Genomic DNA, 25,732 nt, shown 5'->3' on the forward strand with positions numbered 1-25,732 from the left:
AAACACAAGTTACGGATCTTTTGTGTTATTATGAGAAGTGTAAGAATTTCTTTCGGTTCATTCTGAGGCTGTGGCGGGACAAATTAGACCGTGGCGGGCCTTTCGTGACAACGGGCTCAACACACTGGACCACTACGCTGAGATCAATGTGTCGCGGCTGGAGACTATCCTGTCTTCCATCTACTACCAGCTCAACAAGCGGTTGCCCACCACCCACCAGAGGTCCGGACCAACGTTCGTGTTTAATTGTATACATCTGATCCCGTTATTTTCGGTTTCACATAGTAATTTTGCCAGCACACTAAAGAACTTTCCATGACATAGCTACGGCGTGTGACGGGCATGCATCTGACATTGGCGTGTTGTCATTTTGGCAGGTAGTCTTTTCCGTATGAATGAAAATGAATGAGTAAATCCCAATTGCGTTATTATGGTATTACTACCAGCAGCAACAACGTCAGCACCAACTGCAAGCACAATACTTGCGAGAAATGTTTGTTCTCGTAGTGCAAAATACGTACCATCTCTCTTTCATCCGCTCAGAAAATGTTTTGTAAATGTTGGCATTTATGACTGACTTTTAATGTTTTCGTCTGTCCAAATTTAAATTAAACATATAATCTCCTCCTCTCCCCACGTACTTCCACGACTCATTTTTGCTTGTTCTAGCGGGGGTTTTCTTCCGTTTTTTTTCCTTCTTCTTCTATGGTACGTATGCCTAACTTCCTGTAATTGGTCCGAAAGTCCGAACCATCCAAAAAATGTTTTCATACTGTAAACGAACCGAACCATGGTTCAGTTTGATCCGGACCGAGACCACCTCTTTAGTTCGGACCAAATTTTGGTCTTTTGATCCGGACCGTGGTCCATGGCACCTTTCTCACCTACAATTTTGGTTTGGACCAAACTGAAAAGTCCGAAGGTCCGGACCAAAAGAGGTATGTGTCAAAACGCCCTAAGTAATTAATGGGAAACACTGATGTGAGAGATGTCCTTGTTGAGTCCGTATTGAATCATTCTTGTTTTAATATGTTTTGGCACTTCCAGATGGAGGCCGCCCTCGTTTCATACAATCTCGACATGAAAGGAAAATAGAGAAGACCGTCTGTCCACTTCATGCAATAGTTAATGATACAAACACAAACATTCAGCAACTCACAGCACAGCACAGTTTACTTGCTAGTCATTTTATACAAATAGTAGAAAGAGGGTTTGTATCTGAAGGAGACAAACTGCATCACATTTGCCAGATAGATGTTGATACACAGAGACTGATTTTTTTTCAGACCGGTATTTTGCAAAGAGAATCACAGAGTCGAATGTTTCAAACATCCCATTAAAAAAGCTTTCACTAACCTGTTGTAAGAAAATGAGCAGTTTCAGTAATCACGTACAGTTATAGAAAGATATCTAGGTGAAAGGTTTAGTTGAAATAAACATAAACAACAACTTAAAAAAAGAAATCATTCCAATAATCAGGTGGCGTCTAGTGGTAGGCGTATGTGTGTTTGCTGTCCTACGATGCTCGACCCGACCACGAAAACCATTTAACAGAACATTTGGAAGTCCCAAAAAGAACCACAAAATATTTATATTCTCATTTTATCTATATATTTTTTTTTGTTTGTTTTTGTTTTGTACACATCACAACCTGAAGACTCGGTAGGTTGACTGGTTGTCCGTCACGTCTCTGGGTTTATCATCGTACTCCTCATCATCATAATCATCATCCCCCTTTTGCGTCATCTAAAAGCACAGACCCCCCTTCAACATGCTGCAACACCCCCTCTAAAAAAAGCAATCACAACCCCTTTAATAGTTACATGTAAACTCTGTGGGTTTTTAAATTTTCGCACTCTCTAGGTGCCATTCGAGAAAGGGGGGTGGGCAATAATCGCCATGCCCTCCGACTAGAAGATTTTCTACGTATTTTGAACGTCCACGTTCAAAGTCCCACACTGAGCAGACTGCTGAAGGGCCATGCCGAGTTTACAGGATGGCACAGAAGAACTTCTTCTCCCTGAACGGGTTCTCCGACGCTGGCACCGGCGATAACAGAGGGTCCTCTTTGGCATGAGCTTCGCAGTACGACATTAAGTCTGCCGCCGCTTTGGACACCTGGAATCAAACAGACACACACAAACACGTCAGTATACGAGGAGATACATGATGCAGAGGTTAGGCTAAAGAAGTAGTTTGACATTCTGGGAAATAAACTTATAACACATTTACATGAGTTACATAAGAGGATTGATACCACTCTAATGTGTGTAGCAGCCGCTATCTTAGCTTAGCATAAAGACTGTAAACAGGGAATAGTTGGTTTTACACATATGTTTTTGTACGGATTAAACAAACAACATATAACAAGTAAAATAAATAAATGAGCTCTACAGGTGTTGGTAGGCTAGCTGTTTCCCCCTGTTTGAAGTCTTTATGCTAAGCTAAGCTAACCACCTGCTGGCTCCAGCTGCATATTTAACCGATGGATGGAAGATGTATTTTTGGATTCTGGACAGAGTTAAGGTTAGCTGTTTGCCTCTGTTCCAGTTTCCAGTATCCAGTATCACATGGACACAAGAGCGGAAAGCAAGTAGTTGGTTTTACGTAGAGAGGACAAAAAGTACAAGACTCCTGTAAAAGTAGAGGAACTTCTTCTCCTGTCACATCTGTCATGATCTTGATTTTAAGAAGCTGTGCAATGATGCAAAACTAAATTAATAAGCCTGTTTTTATTATGTAAGAGGTAGAAAATACAGATATTTGTGTAAAAATGTAGGAGGTTAAAGTAAAAAGTTGTCAGAAAAATAAATGCTCAAAGTACAGTACAGATGAAAGAACTTCTAAAGTACAGTAACAGTAAATATATCTGTACTCTGTTAAGTCCCACCTCTGATTCTTCAACCTGTATGCTAAGCTAAGCTTTGCTGTTGATTCCAGCTACACATTTAACAGACGGACATGAAAGTGGTATAAATCTTCTACTCTAAACCTTGGAAAGAAAGTGATTAATCCCCCAAATGTAAAAATTATTCCTGTAAAAGTCCAGCGTGTCCAAAAACACAACGATTCCTATATTCAAGTGATTATACACAAATTAAAATATTAATATTATATTCCAATTCCAGCCAATTAATCCTCTAAAATGTTACACACTGGACCTTCAAATCAGATCAGTTTTTAAAACCTCCTTCCTGTGTGTCTGCTCACCTTTATCCTGTCGATGTTGGCTTCCATCTTCAGCTGTTCCACCAGCTTCCTGGCTTGTGCGATGCTGGCCGTGTTATTGCTCGCCATGGGCGCTGTCAGTCAGGTCTCGTGTCCTCTGCCTACGTGGAAGAGACAGAGATTCAAACACCCCAGACATTGCAGTTCACCAGGAGTGTGCCACTGATGGAGACGAGCACTGTAGTACAAGCAGGCATGCAAAGGAGGAGTGCTAGTAACAGATATCCTGTCTATTATCACATGCCTACGAACACACACACGCCACAGACACAGGCATATTATTTATGGTGTCAGTTGCTAGGCAGCCCATGACAGTGAGGGGGAGGCAGGGAAGGTGGGAGGAGAGTGAGGGGGCAGTGCTTTGCTCTATATTCAAAATAGATAAACAGATAACTAAGATTACAGGTTTCAGAAATAAAGAAAACTCTAATTTTGTACTGATAACGGTGGTTTTCTTAACGCCCGCTCATACTCATCGACACTTCTTTGTCACCGTGTCACACAAGGGCGCAGTGTCAACCCTCTGTGTCATGTGAACGACGATAAATCAATATAATGATGTGGTTTGTCTTTGATCCGAGGTAAGACAGGTCACCTCGCAGGCAGCAGATGTTACACAGCTCCAGTAACGCTTTATTTGCATTTCTGTTACTGTAACGCTCTCTTTTATCACTGGTGTTAACATAGTCCATTAAAAAAAGCTGTATTTATGCATTTACTGTCATTTAGTAAACTTATTATAACAAATCTTTACAATTAACCCAAATAGTGATAACTGCAAGAAATTTGTGTAAAATACGTGATTTTTTGAGAATTTTGAGCAGATTTTTCCCTGTTGTATAAAAGGGGACTTTTATACAATTCTTTGCCTGTCTTGTCTTGTCTTGTCTTTTTCTAATTTTTAATAATAATACAGACCTAATAGGATTCTTTTTTGACAAATTCAGTGTTTTCTTGTCCTTGGTGCTATTATAAATATAGGCCTACTGTGTATTTTTTTTCAGTTTTCTTACATCCCTTAAAATAAAGGCTTTGTGAGCCCCCATGAAGCTTTGGTGACACCCCCAGGTTGGAAACCTCTGTTCTAACTGATCAATATTTCTGAAACAAAGCTTATTTATCATTATGGTCAAAAACATTAAACTGTTTCCTCCTTCAGTACAACAAACTGATGCTAACCAGGCTTTGAGTCTTATGTTCACACAGAAAAAGTGACACAATTAAATACTCAAAGTAAATATGTGCACTCAGTTGTCTTGATGCTTGAGTGTGATGCTGATGGACACGGGAACTGCACCTCGCCTGTAAAGTGGACGGCGGTAGGAGGTGAGCCTCCTGTCACACAACACAATGCCTGATGGAAATTGAAGAATCACAAGAATCGTTCCTGCAGTCACATCCACAGTCGGCAAAGAAGTAGTAAAAACAAAGATTCTTAAAAAAAGGTCACATAATAGAGATTTAAAATGGCCACTGGGAGTGAATGAGTACTGGATCGTGTACTGTAGTAACATAATTTACATGTTTGTGGAACGTCTTGGAAAACAAATAAAATGTTGAATCTCTGGAGAAACATTTCTCTTTAAGCTTCCAAAGTCAAAACTGGCAGAAGCTTTTAAAGGTCGACAGATGTTGGTTTCACACGTGTTTGTCTAAAAGATAATCAATGACACGAGTTTACAGCATGTACATTCATTTACTGGATATTAACCAGCCCAAATAGTTTACTTATGCAGATTAGTGCACAGTGTGCAGGCTTGTGGAGTAGGTAATCCATTACAGTTAGAGAAAAAAAGAGACGTCATCAGATTACAGTTACATTTAGTAAGAATAGGGACTATGAGCCGGATTTTAAAATAAAGAACAATACGTGTTTTTAACGAGACAGCACTCTGGTCTCGAATCAAACCACAGCTGATCTTCGTTATCACTGCCTCTTGTAAGAAAATACTTTAACTGGGTAAAAAAATCACCATTATTTTGTAATATTTTGTAAACGTTTTCTGCGCAGAGGACAAATTTTTACTTTAAAAAAATTACTTTTCTACGGTTTCATGGTTGTGTTGTCTTATAGAATACATAAAAATCATCTAAATGTGTCTTCATTTGCATATTTGGTGTTCAAAAGTAACAGGAAGTGATCAAGTTACTTTTACATCACGATGCTTGGATTTGTTTACTGACTACATTCTTTAACAAGTAATTATTAATTGTATCGGATGACATTGTTAAAGTAACAATCCCAACCCTGAGAGTGTATATGTGATGCAGATGGATGAATAATGAATGGAAACTACAACATAGAAGTCTTAGGAACAGCTTTGTGTTTAGATAATAGCTTCAATTGGGGTTGAGATCCAGTAAATGCTTATAATTCATGTTGTTTCCATCCAACCATTCAGTGAGGCCTGTATTTGATATTTATCCACCAGTTTATTCAGGTTTTTCCTTTAATTTGTCTCTATCGGTGCACACTTTCATTCACTTCCTTGTCCTCAGATGCTCCCCTGTCTTTTATAACCTCTTTGATTAAATGGATCAAGCTGCGAGCGCTCTAAAACAGCGCCATCCTTAGTGTGTGATCAATCCCCCCCCCCCACCCTCCGTCATCCCTCTGTATGCACTGTGGTATGACTCAGTGTGGGGTTAAGACTGATCTCAGCGAGGTGCTGGAGCTGAGCGTGAATATCGATGGCCCACGGCGGCACACCTGCTCACCAGGCCGCCGAAACTGCTGCAGGAATCTCCGCTGTCACACCACTGAACCCCACGATGGCCTGATCATCAATTAAAACCTGCACAGGGTCACCGGTTACAGTTTGTCTGCTTCACGTGAGATCTATTAGTGTTTGACTGCCTGCCAGAGGGAACAAATGAGAAATGTGATGGATACCTGGTTTTTTAATCTTTGGTTTTCTGTTGGGGTCACCGACTCCTACAGATGATTGTGAAAGTGAGTCCAGTGCAGTTAATGATTATGTCACTACTAGTTAGTCATTTGATGATTTTTTTCGATTAATCAATTAATTGTGTAATCTGACGTGTCAGAAAATCACACGTCCTCAGTGCACAGGGTCTTCAACTAAATGTTTAATTTAAGGGAGCAAAACATTTTAGAACCAGATCATTTTGGGCATTTCCACTTAAAAAATCAAAACCTTTAATGACTTTAAAGGTTTTGTAAGCGATTCTGGAGGCCACGACAAATACCATGATATGGTGTGAACAACAACTCAGCAATGTACCTATGATTAGATATGTTGTTGCACATGAAGAAAGGACGAGACAGCGATACTCACAACTCTCCTACAAATACAGCTAACATTAATAACACCCAGGTGGATCTAGATCCCCAAAGAAAACTAAAAACTTAACTTGATATTCATGACTTGAAAGGCCTCGACATTTCTTTATTAAATACTTGCATTTTTCATTTTGAAACATAATCGAGTGATTTCTAGAGCAATGAACACAAACCTGGCAACGTACTAAATGCAGCAGACCAGCAGAGGGTAACATGAAGGGCGCTAGTACATAAATAATAAACTTTGGATTCAAGGATTGGATTGAATGACAGTAGGAAGAAGAAAACAAATCTAATCTGTAGTGTATTTTGTATAGTTACTGTGTGCAATGACTACGCTGAATCTGATCTTAAAGATGAACAGTTGCACTTGATGAAGCAGTGGAAATAGTTTTAAAATACAAGTTTAAGTGACACACAAACAGACTTAAGGCTTCCTCTGAACCAGGCTGGTAAATCTCAAACCAAATGACAATCTGAAGAAGATTCACGAGCACAACCTGCAGTGGACTGCAGAGTATTAACAGTGTAACATAAACATTGTGTTTAATAGTCACTGCAGCTGAGGGGTCCTGGATGTTCTCGCTCTGACGAGTGCGTCACCTTTTAGGGTCACAAACTGTCTGAAAACTAAATCTATCGTGCTGTTATTGCTGTCAGTAATGAAAGGAATCAAAATGTTGGATTCTTTTTAATGAGAGTGTTTGAAGCAGAATTAGGGTCACATGGACAATAATTAATTCAATTCAATTCAATTCAATTTTATTTGTATAGCGCCAATTCATAACAGAAGTTATCTCAGGACACTTTTCAAATAGAGCGGGTCTAGACAGAACTCTTTACTTTACTATATACAGTTTTGTAACTGTGTAAATCCAGACTTTCTTTACCTCAATGGATTCCTGGGACCATCTTATTGGTATTTTTAGGGGGTTAAAATACAAAAATCTGTGTCCCTTTGTGGAAATCCTGCAAGTTGTCGAGTGTATTTTGTTTAGTATGTCAGGTTAATAATGACTGATGTTATGTACAAATATCTTGGGACTCTTTCTCTCACCAAAATAAAAATAGGCCAGAGAGTTACTACAAAGGTGTGATTGACAAGTAGAAATTAGGCGTCTTTCATATCGAGGCCATAATATTGTTTCAACACTCAGGGGAGACGTCAAAGCGGGCCAGCGTATCAGCAGACTATTGATAGGGTGACATGTCACTGTTTAAGGTTTCTGGGATGTCTACGGAAAAGTGGAGCTCCGTTCAGTACAGAAAATACTCAGACACTGTGACACAATAGCCTGGTTTGAGTGGAACTGACAGGGAGAGATGATGTTTTAAAGATATACTATGTAACGTTTCTACATTAAAATGTCTAAAAACACTAGATCAATGTTCTATATGTTGTTGAGTTGTGTGTTTTTAACCATTTGGCAATGGTGGTAACTCCCATGATCCCACGCTACTTCAAAACGTTGTTTGACTTCATGTTATTGTTTTACCCAGTAGAGGCAGAAATTACATTTTGTATGTTTAAATCAATCAATCAATCTCAATGGGCTACAAATGGAAGGAAAGATACACCAAGTTTTAATGAGGTTACCTCTCGTGCCTTTGGAGAGTTTGCCCAGTAGTTGGTAACATGAAACAATTTGCCGTACCAACTAAAGTCCATGAAAATAAAGGAGAAACGTGGAGAGCTACTAGCAGCTGTGGGCGGCTGTACTGTGGCGTTGACTTTGAACATGCCCAACATCCTCACAATGCCGATGTTGACTTGCAGATGTTCAGCAGATATAATGGTTACCGTGTTCACCATCTTATTTTAGCATGTTAGCATGCTAACTGACTGACATTGTGATACCCAGAGCTGCCAGCATGCCTACAAAATGCCCAAAAGATGAACCTAATGTTGTGTTTGGATTCACATAGAATTTCAAAACTTGCTGCAAAATATATTTAAAAAAGCAGTTAATAAAAGCAGAGTCACTGTGTCTACAAAGTCATTGTCCCTCTTATTGTTGGTGGAGCGCGTGAAAATGCCACCCTGACATTTTCATATCTGGGGAGGGAGGGGTGACGCGTAGAGGATGCCCATGCATGTGTCGACTCTAATAGCAGTAGATCGTATCTTGAAGGCAACGAAGAAGATTTACTGAACAAAGCTGTTTCCTGTCTTGATATTTTTTGGCTTTGGGAGATTTCCCGGCTGTCGTATGTTCTGTTTCAGGACATAATTTGTACTCTGCTCATCTGTATATCATGAAACCTCTTGTGCTGCCTTCCTTCCTATCTGTCAGCTGCCCAAAATACCATCCTGAGATGTTGCACACGGTGTGAACATGCTGATAACTGTGACATCGCAACAGGCTCTGATAAATAATGCTCTCAGATGGACGCAGGACTTAACTGTGTAGTTGTTACTCTGTAGTGCAAAAACTCTCCTTTACTGCTCAGTTTGCACCGAGCAGACTGAGGGCTGTGACCAACTCATGCTGTAATGTTATGAAACTGGCTGATGTTAACATGCTACAGTGCCTCCTCCTTTTGTCTTGACTTACCTTGTCTGCTTACTCCTCCGCACTCTGCCCCAGTGTCTGCCTGCAGTTCAGTCAGCAGTGTGCGTCTGCCTCGCTCTCTGCAAATAGAGAAAAAGAGATGAAGAGAGTGAGAATCAGAGGCCGATCAGAGGCAGAAGCTCTGCACATTCCAGATAAATTACGGCGAGGGTTGTGTGTGTGTGTGTGTGTGTGTGTGTGTAGTCGCTGTCCTCTGGTCACTGTGTGTCAGAATGTCACAGCTCGCTCTTACAAACTCCACTGAGGGGGAGAAACACCACAACAAACTACAGAGGGAGGTGCATGTGAAACATAAGAGCTCAAAATGTGCCTTATTTGCTTTTGTGCTGAGAGTGAGATAAGAAGACTGATGCCACTCTCATATCTGTCCGCTTAATATGAGGCTACAAAGACTGGAAACAGCGGGAAACAGCTGGCCAGGCTCTGTCTGAAGGTACTAAAATCCACCTACAAGCACGTCTATAGCTCACACATTAACATGTTATATCTTGTTTTTCCCACAGAAACCGACGTGTGAAAAGGTCAAGTTGTGGTGTCATAGGGAGGTTATCTGTGGGACTGTTTCCTGGCCCTTAATAGTGACTTTGAAATCAGTAATTGGCAATAGTAAGAACAAAAACCCCTTATCATTATCTTAGTTCTGCTCTTAAAGGAAGTAGCTTATCGGTTGCTCCAGGAAGTCGCAATTGCAACAATTCAATCAACCCTGTGATTTCTGTGCAACTTTGCAACCTGCCAATCAGCACAGGTTTTCTGCAAATTTGACCAATCATTGTAGTTTCCTGCTCCTCCTCCAAAATGTTGAGCCATCCGTCACCAAACTACAATATTTTTCTACATTTTATTCTCACTGGAACAAGTTGCCTTTGATTTTAATGAATAATACAAAAAAACAGTCTCATATCTGCCTGTAATATATTATGCTACAGCCAGGAGACAGATTGTACAGATTAAACAAACAAGATGTAAAGTGTTAACTGGTGAGCTTTAAAGGTGGTGGTACATCGATTACATTATCTTTGGACAGTCTTTATGCTAAGCTAAGTTAACCGGCTACTGGCTCCGTCTTCATTTTGCACTGAGAAACATGAGAGTGGTGCCAATCCTCCAACTTCTGTGCAAAAAGTGCAATCAAGTATGTTTCCCAACTATGTCGAACGGTTCCTTTAAGTTAACCTTCAGTTGGTGCTTGGACCCATTCACGTCTCCTCCTCTTCTTCTCCCTTTCTCTGGTCCAAGAGAATAATTCTTAATGCATCTGTGACTCTGCAGCTCGGTTTTCTGCTGCTTCTGATAAATGGGCCAATTACCCTGCATGAGCAGATCTGCAGAGGAAGGGAATTCCACCCATCGTAAATCATGGCAGCGTGCAACGTTAAAGCAACGATACAGTAAGGCATCCATTAACAAAACCTCGCCAACAGCGGCCGAAGTACTGAGCCAGAGTATTCAATGCTGAAACTGCTTAGAGTTTAAAAAACGAACCAAGAACGAGCAGGAGATCTTACTGTATTGTTCTGTCAACTCTCCTGATTCACTGACGCCATTAATCTAAACTTTTATGCAAACTGTATCATCATTTGTATTAGTGCACTTATTCTTAAACTCTTAATTAATATTAAATTCAGATTTGTGTACCATTACTATGAGAAACATTTCTTTTCTATATTTATTGACAATAAATAAAAGTTCTCAAATGTTTAATGTCTAATAACATGCATAAAATAGTCTGTAAGTGGCACATTTTTTTATTTAAATCATGAACTATCTGATCAATAAATGAGTAAATAAGATTATAAATCTAACCAGATGTTTGATGCAGGGCCGTTTCCAGACTGGGGGTATGTAAGTATGTGTCTCAGCTTTCCAGACATTCCCAATTAATGAAATTCCACACCCCAGTATGCACACATTTATACCACATATGCTGCTTTATACTGCATGTTTTTTGCCCCAAAACTGCACGGGATTAACATTAAGTGGTCGTGTCTGCAAAGGGGAATCCATAGAACACATTTTCATTCAGATATTGTGAGGTCAGAGGTCAAGAGACCCCTTTGAAAATGGCCGTTCCATAGCGTTATTTACCCCCCTTCCCAACATGTTAGCACAATATTCACTCTAGCTTTAAAACGGAGCCCACTACAGCCTCTGAAAGTCAGTGCGGACTGGAAGAGGGAAGGATAATGGGGTGGCCAGTCCGCCTTTGGTACCTGACAGTTTAGAATAAACTCTTCTTATATCAACCACACTTTGTAGGAAACTCACACATTCCTGCATCACTTCTTATAATATTTTAAAGACACTGCTGGAGTTTTTATAGGCAGTGAATGTGTAAGACCCAGTTACAACTAATCACTCTTATTGATGTTACTTTCCTGCCGAAAGATGGCAAACAGAGTCGGAGTCACATGACAGGTGTCAGGTTTTATTTGCTCAGAGCAAGTGTTTCTCTCACATCCGGCTCGTCACTCATCAACGCTCACAATAACATCTGAGAGTTTCCAGGAAAAGTGAGCTGCTGGTTTGGAAGTAGTTGTAGTGTGAGATAAGTAAAGGCAAAAGTTTTATAATATTGGGGTGTTGTGCTGAAGTTTAATGAATTTATTGATTTAGTTAGTTACCTATTAGCAAGTGGAAATGTGTTCGGTGGATTATATAACTCAAGTAAATGCACATAAGGAAACATTATTCTTATGTTAAGGGTTCCTAACAATGGAGTAGTTAATCCATTATGATCCATCTTGTCTTTTGATTACTGCAGTCTTCACATCCTCTTGTTGTTCTGAGAAGATGAAGCTTTAAATATTAGCATTGTGATATTTGAAAAAGTGTCAGTGCTGCAGTCCTGACTGCACTCTTACATCTTTCACTGTCTACTTTCTGCTCTTTGATCAGTTTACTGTATGCTGCAAAAAAGGCAAGAAAGCCGACTGTTCTTAAAAAAGAAAAAAGCTGAATTTGATTTCCCTGTGAACCGTTTGTGTCATCATATTTATGTTGCAGAGCAGCAGCGAGACCAGGGGATGAGAGACAGAGTTGTTCTTTATCTTAATGCTTTAGCAATATTGTTCTCTACTTTTATGCTAGTAAAGCATCTTGAACTGAACTGTACTGAAGTAAAAAAAAGAAAAAACCTAACAGCGAGATGCATTATGGGACGTGACTGGTGATCCATTTCTCTCCTGTGTTCTAGCCTTCTGCTTTCCATCCCTCCCTCAGTGGCGGACAGGTGTTCAGTGATGGGACCGAAACACCCCCAGCACGCTCCGTCCTGCTGCTAACACCACCGAATCAATCTGACCCCCTCCGTCATCCTTCCCCTGCCATTTGGAGCTGTTTTGAACCCCTTCCTCTGTGTTTTCGGGGGGTCTGTGTTCGTGACGAGGCCCTCCACAGATGTGATTATAGCTGCTGCTCGACTCTGGGTGTCGCTGACTTAAAGGGTGATTAAGCGCCACAGGAAACATCCTGGTGAGGAAAATATAATTCCTGGCCTGTCGAGTGTGATGATCTCTCGCGCACTCCCACACACGCTCACTCTCAGCTCGGCCCTCCCTCCCCATTTTCTCCCCCTTTCTCTTACTGTAGTGCACACCTTATCATCCTGCTTTTTTTATACTCTATACAAAGAGAGAAATTAAGGCGGCCAAGCAGGGAGTGTTCTGTCCTCTATGATGCCCAGGGTGTGAAATCAGAGCGTGGTAATTAAAAATCTGTCCCTAGCTCAGCCATCTGGACCCTGGAGAGCCAGTGATTAACCTGCGAGGGTCTGCAGGGACGTGCAGACGCAGGACGGGACCCCCGCTCAGAGATAACTGAGGCTAAGTTTTCAAGGTTTTAAACAAAAACTGCAGTCCTTCAAACGGCCACTTGAGGCTGGCTGCAGAAGTGAGTCAATCTCTATAAGGCCCCATATTAAAATGCAAAACTTTATAGCAGAAATAAACATGTTTACAGCTCGGGGAAAAAACTGTTATGGCCTCTTAATTCCAAAGCTAAATTCCCTGTTCATGACAACTGTACAGGGAATTTATAGATAACTAACCAGCCGGCGACTGTTGATTTTATCGGCTGGAATGACAAAAGTAACATAAGCCGGTTTTATCAGCTGTTGTTAGCAAGCTAAGAAAGCTAATGTTAGCAGCATGAGTTGGTTGATTCTTAAATTTTTAAAAAGTATGTTTTTTTAATTTTGCACTAACCGATGTGTTTGACAAACGCAACACTATCTCAGGTAAACTCCAGCAAAGAGCAGCTAACATTAGCCTAAACTCTGATGGCATCCTGGACCAGCTTCCACACACACTTAGGAAATACAACACAGTGGATGTACAACTCATGAACAGTGCTTGTTAACATAACCTGTAATCCCAAAAACAAATATAGTTAGCTAATGAAATGCTCCTGGGCCTTTGAAGTAATGCTCGGCTTCTATTAAAGGTCATAAGCTAGTCAACTGTTCACAGAAATGTTTGCAGATGTTTAATCCTCTCCTTGAGATGCATTTTTGGTTTTTGAAAGCCAAAAAAAAAAAAAAAAAAGAAAGACGCAACTCTTCAAAACTCTTGCCCCATGCACACCACTTCAACATGTGGAGAAATCCAAAGCTTGGCAGACCTGCTGCGCATAGTTACGATTGCTAAGCTATGATTGGGCAATCGCTGTTCTGGGGAGACGTTTAAAAAGATCAATTATGTCTCGAAAATGTATTGGAGGTAGTTTGAACCAAGGGCCTTGACTTTATCTCAGATCTTCTAATAAGGAGTTGACCTATGCATGAGAAAATATTCTTGGTATTTAGGTGAACTGACCCTTTAAATAAGGCTGGTGCATGTCACACTTAAGGAGAAACTGGGATCCTACTTTGTTTATCACACACACACAAAAAAACCCTCCTGACTCCAATATTGTTACCGTAAGAGCTGACACGATCCTTTTCTGTGCTGACTGAGTCATTTCTGTCTCGTGTTTTACTACAAAATCCCCCCAAAAACTAATCCAAAAACCTCACTGCAGACTTTCAAAAAATGCAAGCCTGTTCTTCATTATCAAGACAAAAGAGCAGCGGTGCTTGAGCACGCAAAAGCACTCACACGCATGCAGAAAGTTCAGTCATCAAGCCCCCCTCGCAGTGTGCTGGAGTGACTGTACCGTCCTCAGTTTGCCACAGGACAATGAGGTGCAGTCTGCGATGTCACTGTGAAACAAGTCGCACTGAAGGGCACATTCAAGCTAAACAAAGATTTACAGAGTTGTAAACTGATAGGCGAGGTTAGACCGAGATTGAGGAAAAAGAGATATAAATAAAAGCCCGGAAAAAGGAATAAAGTTTATTAGGAAGATAAAAGAGGCCCGAGATGTGGTGGTAATATCTTCTTCCAGAGTGGCTTTTACAGCGACCGCAGCAAGCAGAGGTAACATAAAACTGACCTCCGGAGTTATTAATGAACACGATCAAGAGGATATTGACTATTGAATGTAATATAGCACGGATCTCTGCCCTTGAACAGGAGAAAGGACGCCCCTCCCTGTGCACACACAGAGGCAGAGATGGGACACAGAGAGCAGAGCTGTCAGGCAGTGATTGTCAGGGGAGCTGACGGTGAGCGTGACAGCTGAGCATCCTTCTCCATCACTATTTCTGTTAGCGCTCCGAGCGTGGAGTCAGACCTGGACCTGGAGCCGACCTCCACGCTCTCGTCGTAACGGTCTCGAACAGCCTTCATACGGGAAGATGGAACAAGTGTCAGTCCCACAGTAGTATATCCAAGATATTAAATATGATTAATGACACTACAAACACATTAAAGACTTGATACATTAAAACATAATGAAAAGAAACCATCTGTACTTCATTAAAACAGTATTGTATTATGATATCTGTGTAAAACTGACATTGTTTTATGCTGTAAAATCTCAAATAATGTATATTATTATTAGTATGTAGTAGTAATAGAAGAGGTAGAGGTTGTTTCTTCATCATCTTTCCTCTTCTTCCTTCTTTTTTTGTCTCTTATTTTAAATTACTTTCAGAGTTGCATCTGTGTCTGTTCATGATTTCTGTCCACTATTCATTGTTTTTTGTTTTTAATTTATGATGCGTGGTGAAACTAATTAACTTATCGAAGTATCCTAGGATGTAAAAAAAAAACCTCAAACCGAATTTCTATGACAACCATTTGCATTTCTTCTTTTAAAAAGATCTGTTAGCATCCAATCCCTGAAATAAACTGAACTTTGTATTGATTGACCTGTGTGTATAAACATCAGAAGAAAATATTATTTGCCTTACATTAAGTATTTACAGCAATTTACAGCATGTTGATATAATGATGGCACATTTACTACCCTGAGAGTCATGTTTCTTTACTATAATGGCAGCTCAGTGGTTTGGATCCATACTGTATGAGTGAGGGAGGCTTGTGGTTCTGTTACATTCATGATTTTTGTAAAATGTTAAACCTACCTACAGTATACAGTAGCATCATATTAATTAAGTTATAGGCCATTTTAAAGCTCATGAAAAGTATGTATCTATAACACTACAAAATAAAGATAGCAGAAAAACAGAAGCACTGCCATAAAAACAGTAACAAATGTGGATGAGCTCAATGTACAAGTTGTTTTCAGTCGACTTACAGAAATAAAAGCTCTTACATCGTCAATTTCACTGACTGTCATTAAAAAAAGTTTCTGTTTTCTGTGTTCTGAACTGAAAATGACATCGGTGGGACAGATTTGTCCCTCGCTACTGACTGCAAACCAAACCAAAATAACCAACAAGAATGAGAAGAAACAAAACGGCAAATCATCGACAGAGCCCGCCCTCTTCAAACCAGTGAGGACAGAAAAAACACGAAATACAGAACTCTCTCATGTGAATTATCCAGTATCTTTCTAATTTTGGAATATAATAGTTGGTTTGTACAGAAACATCAATTCAAACATAATAATAAAATCACATTAAGGTGTAATTCTAAATGTATTATATTAAATCACACGTTAACCCTAGCTCACTTTCTCTTTCCTTCCTCGTGCCACTGCCTCCTGGTCAGACCCGCGCCACCCGCGAATATTCGATTAGCCCGGACATCTGTGCCACCCCCAGCATGCCCTGCCCATCCTGCCATCTTAGAGATTGTGGTGTGTGTGCGTGTGTGTGTGTGTTTGGGGGGGGTTAATCTAGGTCCCAGAAGGGGGGAGGGGAGAAGGCAGTGGCCCAGGAAATGATGCATCCCCTGGGAGTCAAGGAGGCAGCAGGGAGGAGGCTTATTGCTCCAGGGAGCGCAAATGTGGTCTATTATGTTTATTAAATCAAACGATCAAGGCCCCGGCATGTTTCTTCTTTGTTAGATTAAAGCAGTGACCAAGTGGTTTTATTTTCCTCAAAGACTCGCGTTTAAAAACCTTTTATATGTGCGTTATGTAACTGCAGTGTAGTTAGTGGGGTAGAAACAATGCATGTCACTGCTGTCACAGGAGCAGCTACAGACTTTAGAAGCATATATTTCTTTTAAAAGAAAGCATGTTTTTGTGTGACCAGGGTGGAAAATTAACACCAACCACCGGCCAAATAATGCTGGTGAATTCTGGCTGTGAGCGGGAGGGGTTGTTTTAAATTCCTCTGGCCACTTTGGCAGGAAACCAGCCATCGTGTGGAGCTTCTTTCTCTCTCTGGAAATCATATTTGGAAGTGCAGTCACCAAATTTAAAAGGTTAACTTCCTTCCCCGCATGTCACAAATGATAGTTTTACCAGCTTTTGTGTACATTAAGCTCTCTTCTCCAACACTTTAACTGTGCGGAATCGGTGGGATTTCTTTTTTTTTGTATTTGCCTTGAGTGAGGAGGCATAAACATACTTTTCCTCTGGAATCAATCAGCGTGCCAAGAATAACACGGCCAGACTCCTGGGCTGTTAACAATATTACAAACATCCGGGCTTGTTTAGATTCTGCTGAGAGTGTGAGTGTGCTGTTCAGACTGTTTCCGACCCTCTGACTCGCTCCAACTGTAGATTGGAGCGAGTCAGAAGTAATGAAAGTGTATTATTGGGGAGGATCCAAGAGACTTGGACTCGAGTCAGACATCTGTCACAAATGTGCTGACTTGAGACTTGACTTCGACTTGATTACTGAGAGAGTCTTCCTAAAGACTGAAGACACTTGAGATTTCAGAGTTTCATGAGAAAGTCATAGTTAAATTACAGAACGAGGACTTGGGACAAGAACTTGTGCTGTTAGAACTACATTCTCAAGTTTTGCCCTCAAGACTTCAGACTTGCATCAAACTTTCAGCAAAAACAAGCAGCTCTGGAAGACTTGAGATTTGAATTAGAGTCAGACTCAAGTCACAAAAATAAGGACCTGGAGCTTCATTTGGAAAGTCTCATGTTTTGTCCTCAAAGCCTTGTTTGGACAAGACTTGGGACTTGAAAGAGCACCGTGAGACTTGACTTCAAACTTGAAATAAAAAAACACTCAATCTCAAGTGTTGCCAGTGAGGACTTGAAACCTGACTTAAGACTTGGTTGGAAAATACTTGACTCAGACTTGTTCAAAGGAATTGAAAACAACTCTGGACACTTGGACTTGAGTCAGACTTAAATCACACAAAAATAAGGACTTGGAACTTGACTTGGGCATGACAGCTGTCTTGACTCCTTTGAGATTTGAAAAGATTCGACTCGAGACTTCAGTTGAGACTTTGTAGGTCAAGACTCGTACTTGCCCGTAAACACTTGAAAACAGCTCTTGTAGACTTGAGTCCAACCAAAGTCACAAGAGTCTGGAGAAGACATAAGTGCTGTGAGAATTAATTTACTCCCTAAAGCAAGTTTTATGTTTTGACCCGGCAGACTTGTGACTTGTAACTTGTGACTTGACTTGGACTTTCTTGGTTGGATAAGGCCTTGGCCATTTCCCCAAAAGACTCTTTAACAGCTCTGGATGCTTCCATCCAGACAGACCGCGGCATGGTTGAATAAGCTTCCAACCCAAAATCAACACAGTCAGAAGCAAACAAGTGCAGCGAGTACAAAGGTCGAAGCCTTTGACGGTGCAACAACATCCCTCCTACTTCATGCTACCTTCCCTCTGAAGCCTTGTGCATCTCAGGGAAACAAGTTTTGAAGTCGTAAAAGGAAAGTTCACAGAGAGATGAGTTCAGCAAGAGCGATGCTTTTAGGGAGCTCAGCCCAGAACTCGTCGCTATCTGGCCCGACTTGGACGGAAGGCAGCGACGGGAGTGGAGAGGTCAAAGACGTCAATAAGGCGTGGAAGGCTGCTCATTCCTCCTTACTCTCTTCCATCATTCCTCTCTTACTCCCTCTCCGGCTTTTCTTACTCTATTCCAGAAAACTCTCAAGGTTCTTTGTTTATCGTTGGATACTTTGCGAGCCGCTCTTCTAGTCTTAACATCGATGTGTGTCAAACAGTCCGTGGCCTTGAGCGGCTTGCCTTCGAGATACAGTACGAGCCGCCTTGGACGCCAGTTCTTGCGTAATTGTGAATCGCTGTGTGCGTTTGTATGTAACACACACACAACCACACACACACACACATACACACACATGATTGGATGATTTAATGTGAGTTGTGTATGACGATGCCTTCGTGTGACGATGCTAGGAGTGGGATAAACAGCACGTCAGTTTTCTCGGTTTTCCTGCCAATGCACGGCGCTGTCAGCGACTGTATTTGTCTATGAGCAACATAAAAACACAAACCCTCCCTCCCTCCTCCTCTTCCTCCTCCACCTCCACCTCCTCCTCTCCCGGCCATCTGCCTGATACAACCACTACATGGACCTTGTGTGTGGTCGCCTGCTTTCCGCTCGCGGTATGGAGGGCGAGAGAGTTCAGAAAGGCTGGAAAACCTCACAGGAGGGTTGTGGGATCCTTCTGCCTCTTTCCTTCCCCCTTTGCCACAATCTCCCCCCTTTTTCATCCCCCCCTTCTTTCTGTCTCTTTTTCATCCCCTCTGCTCGTGCAAATATCTCCCCCTCCGAAACAGATGCCCTTAATTCCTCTGGCTCTACATTATAAGATCTGCCCAAATCCTGAGGGAAGAAGAGGAAGAAGGAGGGAGAAAGAAGAAAAAAAAGGGGGAGTCCATTCTCCTTATTCCTCTCACACATATACACAATGTGTGAAAGGAGAGTATGAGATGAAATAAAAGCAGCAGCTCACCTGACAGCATTTTTTTTTTAAAGAGATTTTTAGAGGGAGGAGGGGATTCCATGATGTAAACCAGCCAGAGGCATCAATCTCGCCCCTCGAGCGCTGACAGCGTGGATATGAAACCCCCCTCCTCCTCCTTCTCCTCCTCATCCTCCTCCTCCTCCTCTTCTTCTGGAACACACCCTGGTTTGGATGTGATTAACCCAGATGCCACCAAAACATAAATAATAATAAAAATTTAAAAAAGGTAGAAGAAAATCCTACCTGTTTTTTTGTGTGTGTGGTCGTCCGTGATGCCAAACACATCCAGTCCTGTGGAGTAGTATCCACGCGTTCTCCCCTGTCTCTCTCTCTCTGTCTGTCTGTCACACACACAAACACACACACACACACACACACACACAGTCAGTCAGTCAGCGAGGCAGGCGAGTACATCCACACAACACACGCTCCTCTCTCTGTATGCCTCTCCCCTCTCTGCTCCAGCTGAGATCCTCCCTTGCCTCCCTCCTCGCTGCTGCTGAGTCTCCACCCTTTAAGCCAAACGCTCAGGCTGCAAGATCCTCCTCTTTGTCCCTCCCTCCCTCTTTCTGTCTTCTCTTTTCTGCTATCTGGACACACTCCCTCCGTCTCCCAGAGGTCCACAGGAAAAAGCCTTGACTGTCTGTCTAAACACCTACAGTAAACAAATGCATACCAGGAGAGCTGACAGTCTGAACGAGCTGGATTTCCGCCTTGATAAATATCCATACTGGTCCCTGAATGCTGTTTTTCGGCTGCTCATTTTCCCTCCTCTTAGCTCACATTTAAGTCACGTTTCTGCCAAATGAAGGCGACTGTGTATGAATCAAGACATTGCATGACAAAGAAATTCATTCAACCCTCAACAACAACAACATCCTGCATTGCATACACGCGACATATGCCCCGCCAGAGTTGAGGCTTTTTAATCTTTATACCACTACAGTGAAGACATCAAAGATTAAAACAAAAAAAAGAGAGAGAGAGAGACACTCCCCAGCAACTACACACTGACGTTGGAACAACACGCACAAACAAACAGGATGCTGCACACGTTGCTCTTTCACGTTTAAGTGTTTATGTACGGGAGTTTCTGCATGTACAGGATACGCTTACTTATGGCAAAAATCAACAAGATCAAGTGTGTGTGTGTGTGTGTGTGTGTGTGTGTGTGTGTGTGTATGCAGCTGGTGTGTATATGAGAAGGGGTTTTGTTACCTGAACCTCAAGTGTTATGTTTTTGGTCCCGTATGTTTGTATACGTATGTAGCAGAATTTGTATAAATTAAGACATTTCAGTAAAATATGGTTATTGATTTTTCATTATTTTTGGTGCCATTTTGTCAAATTTAAAACTTTAAATGTACGCTCATAACTAGTAAGGCATTTCTTGATTCACGAAGTAGGCAAAGCCCTCTTCTGTCTGGAAAAAAAAGGCAATCTTTAAAGGTTGAGTGTAACATTGAGGATGATCTGTTGGCAGACATGGAATAAAATATATAAACTTAAATATAGTGTGTTTTCATTAGTGTATAATCACCTGAAAATAAGAATTGTTGTGTTTTTGTTACCTCAGAATGAGACATTTTCATCTATAGACTCTGTGGGTCGCCTTTTGTGGAGGCCACCACGTTGAACAAACTGGTTTCTACAGTAGCCCAGAAAGGACAAACCCAAAACTGGCTCTAGATTGGGCCACTAACTCCTACACACTGGTCCTCTAATGTTTCTAGTAATGTTAGCATATTTGTAAATCTAATGTTAATGAATAATTAATGCCATCCTCAGCTGTATTTTGTGTTTAATTCTAATTAGCAAATGCTACAATGCAGAAAACAGAAAAAATCCTGACAGGACTGGGAAATTCTCAAAAACATACCGCCATCATCCACTCCACTCTACATTTTATATAAATAAAAAATATTGTACACTATATGCGAGGTTTCTAGCTTTTCCGACTGTACGTATATGCACGTGTTCAAATGTCCGTGCGTATCTATGCATCCATGTTTGTGTGAGCGTACGGTACAATCTGCCCGCAGGTAAACTCAAATGTTACTCATCTTCCCCCTACTGTCTGCACCGAACGTCATGTTTTCTGCGAATCACATTTTCCTCAGCTCCATTCATGCTGATGTTATTCTCTGTGAAACTTACAGTGACAGTACACATCCAAGGAAAGAGAGAGAGAGAGAGTGGATGAGGAGGAGGAGGAGGAAGATGGAGAATTAATGAGTCATGGTTCCTGTGGAGGCGAACACAGGAAGCCTCTGTCACCAGGATACCACACTGATCTGTGATAGCCCTTCCTGGGTCCCCTAAGCCAGTCGTTTTCAACCTTTTTAGCCCCGACGTCCCTCCGGCGGCGAAAGCAGATGAGCTCATTTTGCTCTCCATTGGCGCCATCCGCTGTGTTCCAAATTTGTTCTTATGAATGGATCACAAACTGGATGTTATTTACCACTATTCATATGAAAATATTACTGTTGCACTATGTGTTCATACTGTTGAATCATCAGTGCTTTGTTCATGTTCACGGTCATATTACTTGGAGTGGAAGAGGCTGGATGCTTCAACCATTTATCCGTCACTAATAGCCAACGTTCACTGTTTCAGCTGTTTATCCGTTAGCCTTTTTAAAGCTAACTATGTTAAACATTTATCCATTATTTTGAGCTATTCCAACTCTTTAATTTGAGCTAAGTGTTAACCATTTGTCAATTACTTTTAGCTAACTATCTCAATTGTTTATCCATTATTATCTGTTTCAACTCTGCTCTCTTGCTAACCAGTTTTCCCGTACCTCCTGTTAACTGCAGTTGCCCCCCTGAGGTACAAGTACACCTGGTCGGGCATCATTGCTACGTTAGCGGGTTCAGGCCTTGTTGAGCATCAGCAGAGACAGTAACAGCGAGACCCATCCCTCCCTCCCTCCCTCCATCCCTCCATTGCTGGAGAAGAGATAAATCCAGAGATTTGTTTATTTGTAATCTGATTACTATGCTTTATTATCGGCTCTGGGGATCATCTCTGAACCTTGTGGTGTCAGTGCAGCTGTTTTGGTTAATAGGCTGGTTTATTAAGTGCCGTTAATCCACTTCCACAGGCAGATGTGGTGACTTGCAGTCTCAATATCACTAACAAAAAGGAGCTTTTTCTACCATAAAAACACTGTTGTTTTGTGTGAGGATGGAGCTGAAATACACGTCAGCTTTTCAGGAACTGGGAGAAACTACCTTGGATTCAGATTCACCAGGTTTTCATGAATGTGTTGTGAGATTTTGTCGCCCAATCCTTTAGTTTAGGTTAAAATGCGACCATGTTTAACAAGGTTTTCCCTCAACAATTGTGATTTTGGGTGAGGAGGAGGAGGAGGATGAAGGATGCTCAAATGATCCTGTACGAGCAGTGTGTGTGTGTGTGTGTGTGTGTGCATGAGGGGTGGGGTTATCACGACTGGCGGTGGCGGCGGAGGAGAGGGGGGGAGGCTGGATTTCATTTCTGATTTGCGACCATCTGGCTCCTCCAGGCAGCTGCCGGCTCGAGCCGCCCCGCCTGTTCTGCCCCAATGCCCCACGGGATTTACGGGAGAGGTCACCCACTACTGTTGGAGACACACTGTCACCTAATACTCTCAAACAATCGGCTCAAATGATCGCCCACACACACACACACATAGATGAGGAGATAAGATGTATGGAAGTAGGGATGTAAAACGGGAGAAACCTCCAGGAATTAATCAGTCATTAGACGCTTCGTTAGGGTCAGAACACGATGACCTTTAAATTTAAATAAAAATAATAATAATACAAATGGAGCTACACCTAAATCAACAAGACAAAAGAAAGGACAGGGAGAAGGAGGGGAGGAGGGGAGGAGGAGGAGGTGACAGAGAGACGGAGAATGGATTTCCCCCCTCTCTGTGTTGCCATGGCGACAGCAGTGGATGGTGGATGACTGATTTCCTGTACAGCTGTGGAGCTCGGAGGGGGGAGAGAGAGGGGGGAGCAAAAGAGAGAGAGTGGGAGAGGAGAGAGAGAGAGAGAGGGAGGGAGAGGAGAGAGAGAGAGAGAGAGAGGAGGGGGGGCAAGAGAGAGAGTGAGAGAGAGAAAGAAAGAGAGAGAGAGAGTGGGAGAGGAGGAAGAGAGAGTGGGAGAGGGAGAGAGAGAGGAAGAGAGAGGGGGGAGACACGTTATCTGTGGTGAAGGAAGGATGTGAGGAGGAAAGCATCCATGTTTTCTCTTAAATTTGTACATCAGCCTCTCGGTGGTGATTCATGTTTTCTGCCTGGATGATTTTATTTATTTATTAATTTTAATATTGACTCTTTGTTTGAGTCTTTGAATTAATAATCTGCAGCCAGAGGTTAGTGTGTGTGTGTGTGTGTGTGTGTGTGTGTGTGTGTGTGTGTGTGTGTGGGTGTGTGTGTGTGTGTGTGTGTGGATATTTCATATTATATTCAAAACTGTACAATAAACCAGAATAAGTGAAATGAAGTTTGAATTTTGAGCAGATTATTTCCTGTTTACATATTTAGTGTTTTCTTGTCCGTGACACTTTGTTCTATTAAACAATCTACATTTATTAACAGATTTAGGCCTCTTGTGTATATTTGTAAAGAGAGGAGAGTGCAATACAACTAAAGAAAAAGTACAGAATTAATAAAAAAACTATTTACTTGGTGTCTGCGAAGCTTTCAGCCACATGTAATGGTCTTCCTCAGCAGGTATAATGCAGTGCAGTTCAAAGGCAGCAACGAGGTTAAAAGTTGGCCAGCAAACTGTGTGACAGATAAACATTATAATGCTTTTGTTTAAGATCTTTTATTCTGATTATAAATGTATGTGTGTATATGTAAAAAACAAAACACAATACCTAAACAATACTCTGCTTTTGGATAATCTTCACAGAATATGAGAGGAAATACTTCCAATAAAATCGTTTCAACTAGTTTGTTTAAGAAAATATAATTTAATTTGATTATTTATACTTTATACAGTTTCTCTCTGTCGGCCTCCTACTGTATGTCTCTATATGTATTAATAAAATACTCAATATATATAATCAATTATAAATGTATCCACAATTTAACATTTCTAAATCCATTTAAGTGTGTTAATAGAAAATATTTAATTATTGCAGATTCATTATTGTTAGTTTTACCTTAAAATCTAATGAAACTTGAGTCAGCTTTAACACTGGTTTAGTGTTAAAGTAGTTAACCTTTTTGTTTTTGTTTTCCCTCGATCATGATTGGACTTCAGTTGACTATCTCACCAGCTGACTTTAAATTTATAAAGTTGAATGATAATAATTGATATAGTGCTCTTGATACATTTTTTTTAGCTCTTTTTTTATTTGAAGTTTTCACTCACACTCACTTTATGTAACAGTCAGACAGGAAATAAAAGCAGGAATAATAAAGATCTCCCTCTCAGGTTGAGACAGAGGATGCTAATCTTCTGCTGCTGGAGGAGGAAGAGTCAGCGCCTGGTCAATAGTGTCACCTGGATTTATGAGGAAGATTTAACAGCTGAGGAGGAGGAGGAGGAGGAACCAAGGACGAAGCCAGCTCTTATTTTATATTATTATATTATCATATTATATAAAAACAAAATGAAGTCACTCTGTGTCTGAATAAAAGCTCAATTCTCACTGTTTTTATATATTTCTGTCACTTTTGTGATGTATTTATTTATTATATTTGTATTATATTGTTGTTGTAGTATTGATATAGTATTGATGACACTGGGCACTTATTAGTTATAACCTGCCCAGGCACTACAGATGGAAATCAGCTTATATGGTAACTCCGGCACATTTACATTGAAGTGTAAACAGCGATGTTGATTAATGTGTAAATAAATAAATAAATAAATTCCACTGTCTTAGTTGCCAATAACTCGGGATTATATAGTTAAAAATTATATTTATGTGACTCATTTTCTGTCATAATAAAGTTCTTAATGTGTACTGTGTTTGAGCTGATTCATTAAATGTAATTAAAGGTACACAGAGTCAGAGCGATGCCGGTGTCTCATGTGACAGACAATACCGCCACCTTCAGGTCAAACTGACACCTACATGTAAGAGTGTTAACACCAGAGGGCAGCACAAACTAATCAAACACACAGTACTTCTCTAAGAGAAACAGATAATCACATTTATTCTATTTTAATGGTAGTTTTAATATATACAGAACATTAATTTTATGTTTCTTATTGAAGTTTCTTGGGTAGGTTAAAGACCTCGAGGGCTCACAAATAAACTGAGTGGAAAATCAATATAATTTTCTACTTGATGTCTTTTTGAAATTACTCTCTCTCTCTCTCTATATATATATATATTCTATAGTTATATTGTCTTTTTGCAGTCTTAAAAAGCAAGTTCACTGCACCTTGAAATCACCACAAAGCAGCAGAAC

General features: G+C 40.9%; 1 protein-coding gene across 1 annotated transcript; it reads right to left on the minus strand.

The window, feature by feature from the left end:
- Positions 1–1,008: 1,008 nt before the first annotated feature.
- On the minus strand, positions 1,009–19,810 carry LOC127361235 (guanine nucleotide-binding protein G(I)/G(S)/G(O) subunit gamma-2). Its single transcript, XM_051395730.1, has 4 exons — positions 19,552–19,810; positions 9,088–9,164; positions 3,211–3,329; positions 1,009–2,118 (listed from the first exon to the last, which is right to left on the minus strand). Exons 3-4 carry the CDS (start codon positions 3,295–3,297, stop codon positions 1,990–1,992), a joined length of 216 nt encoding a protein of 71 aa, XP_051251690.1. The 5' UTR covers positions 3,298–3,329; positions 9,088–9,164; positions 19,552–19,810; the 3' UTR covers positions 1,009–1,989.
- Between the last annotated feature and the right edge of the window lie 5,922 nt (positions 19,811–25,732).

Source organism: Dicentrarchus labrax, unplaced genomic scaffold (genome assembly GCF_905237075.1).
Source record: "Dicentrarchus labrax unplaced genomic scaffold, dlabrax2021, whole genome shotgun sequence".
NCBI classification, from domain to species: domain Eukaryota; kingdom Metazoa; phylum Chordata; class Actinopteri; family Moronidae; genus Dicentrarchus; species Dicentrarchus labrax.

Bases quoted from the DNA above. Each gene is read 5' to 3' on its own strand.
- LOC127361235 (XM_051395730.1), bottom strand. From the start codon at position 3,297: ATGGCGAGCAATAACACGGCCAGCATCGCACAAGCCAGGAAGCTGGTG. The intron at 2,119-3,210 runs GTGAGCAGACAC...GTTTGATTCCAG, and splicing joins CCAACATCGACAGGATAAAG to GTGTCCAAAGCGGCGGCAGA.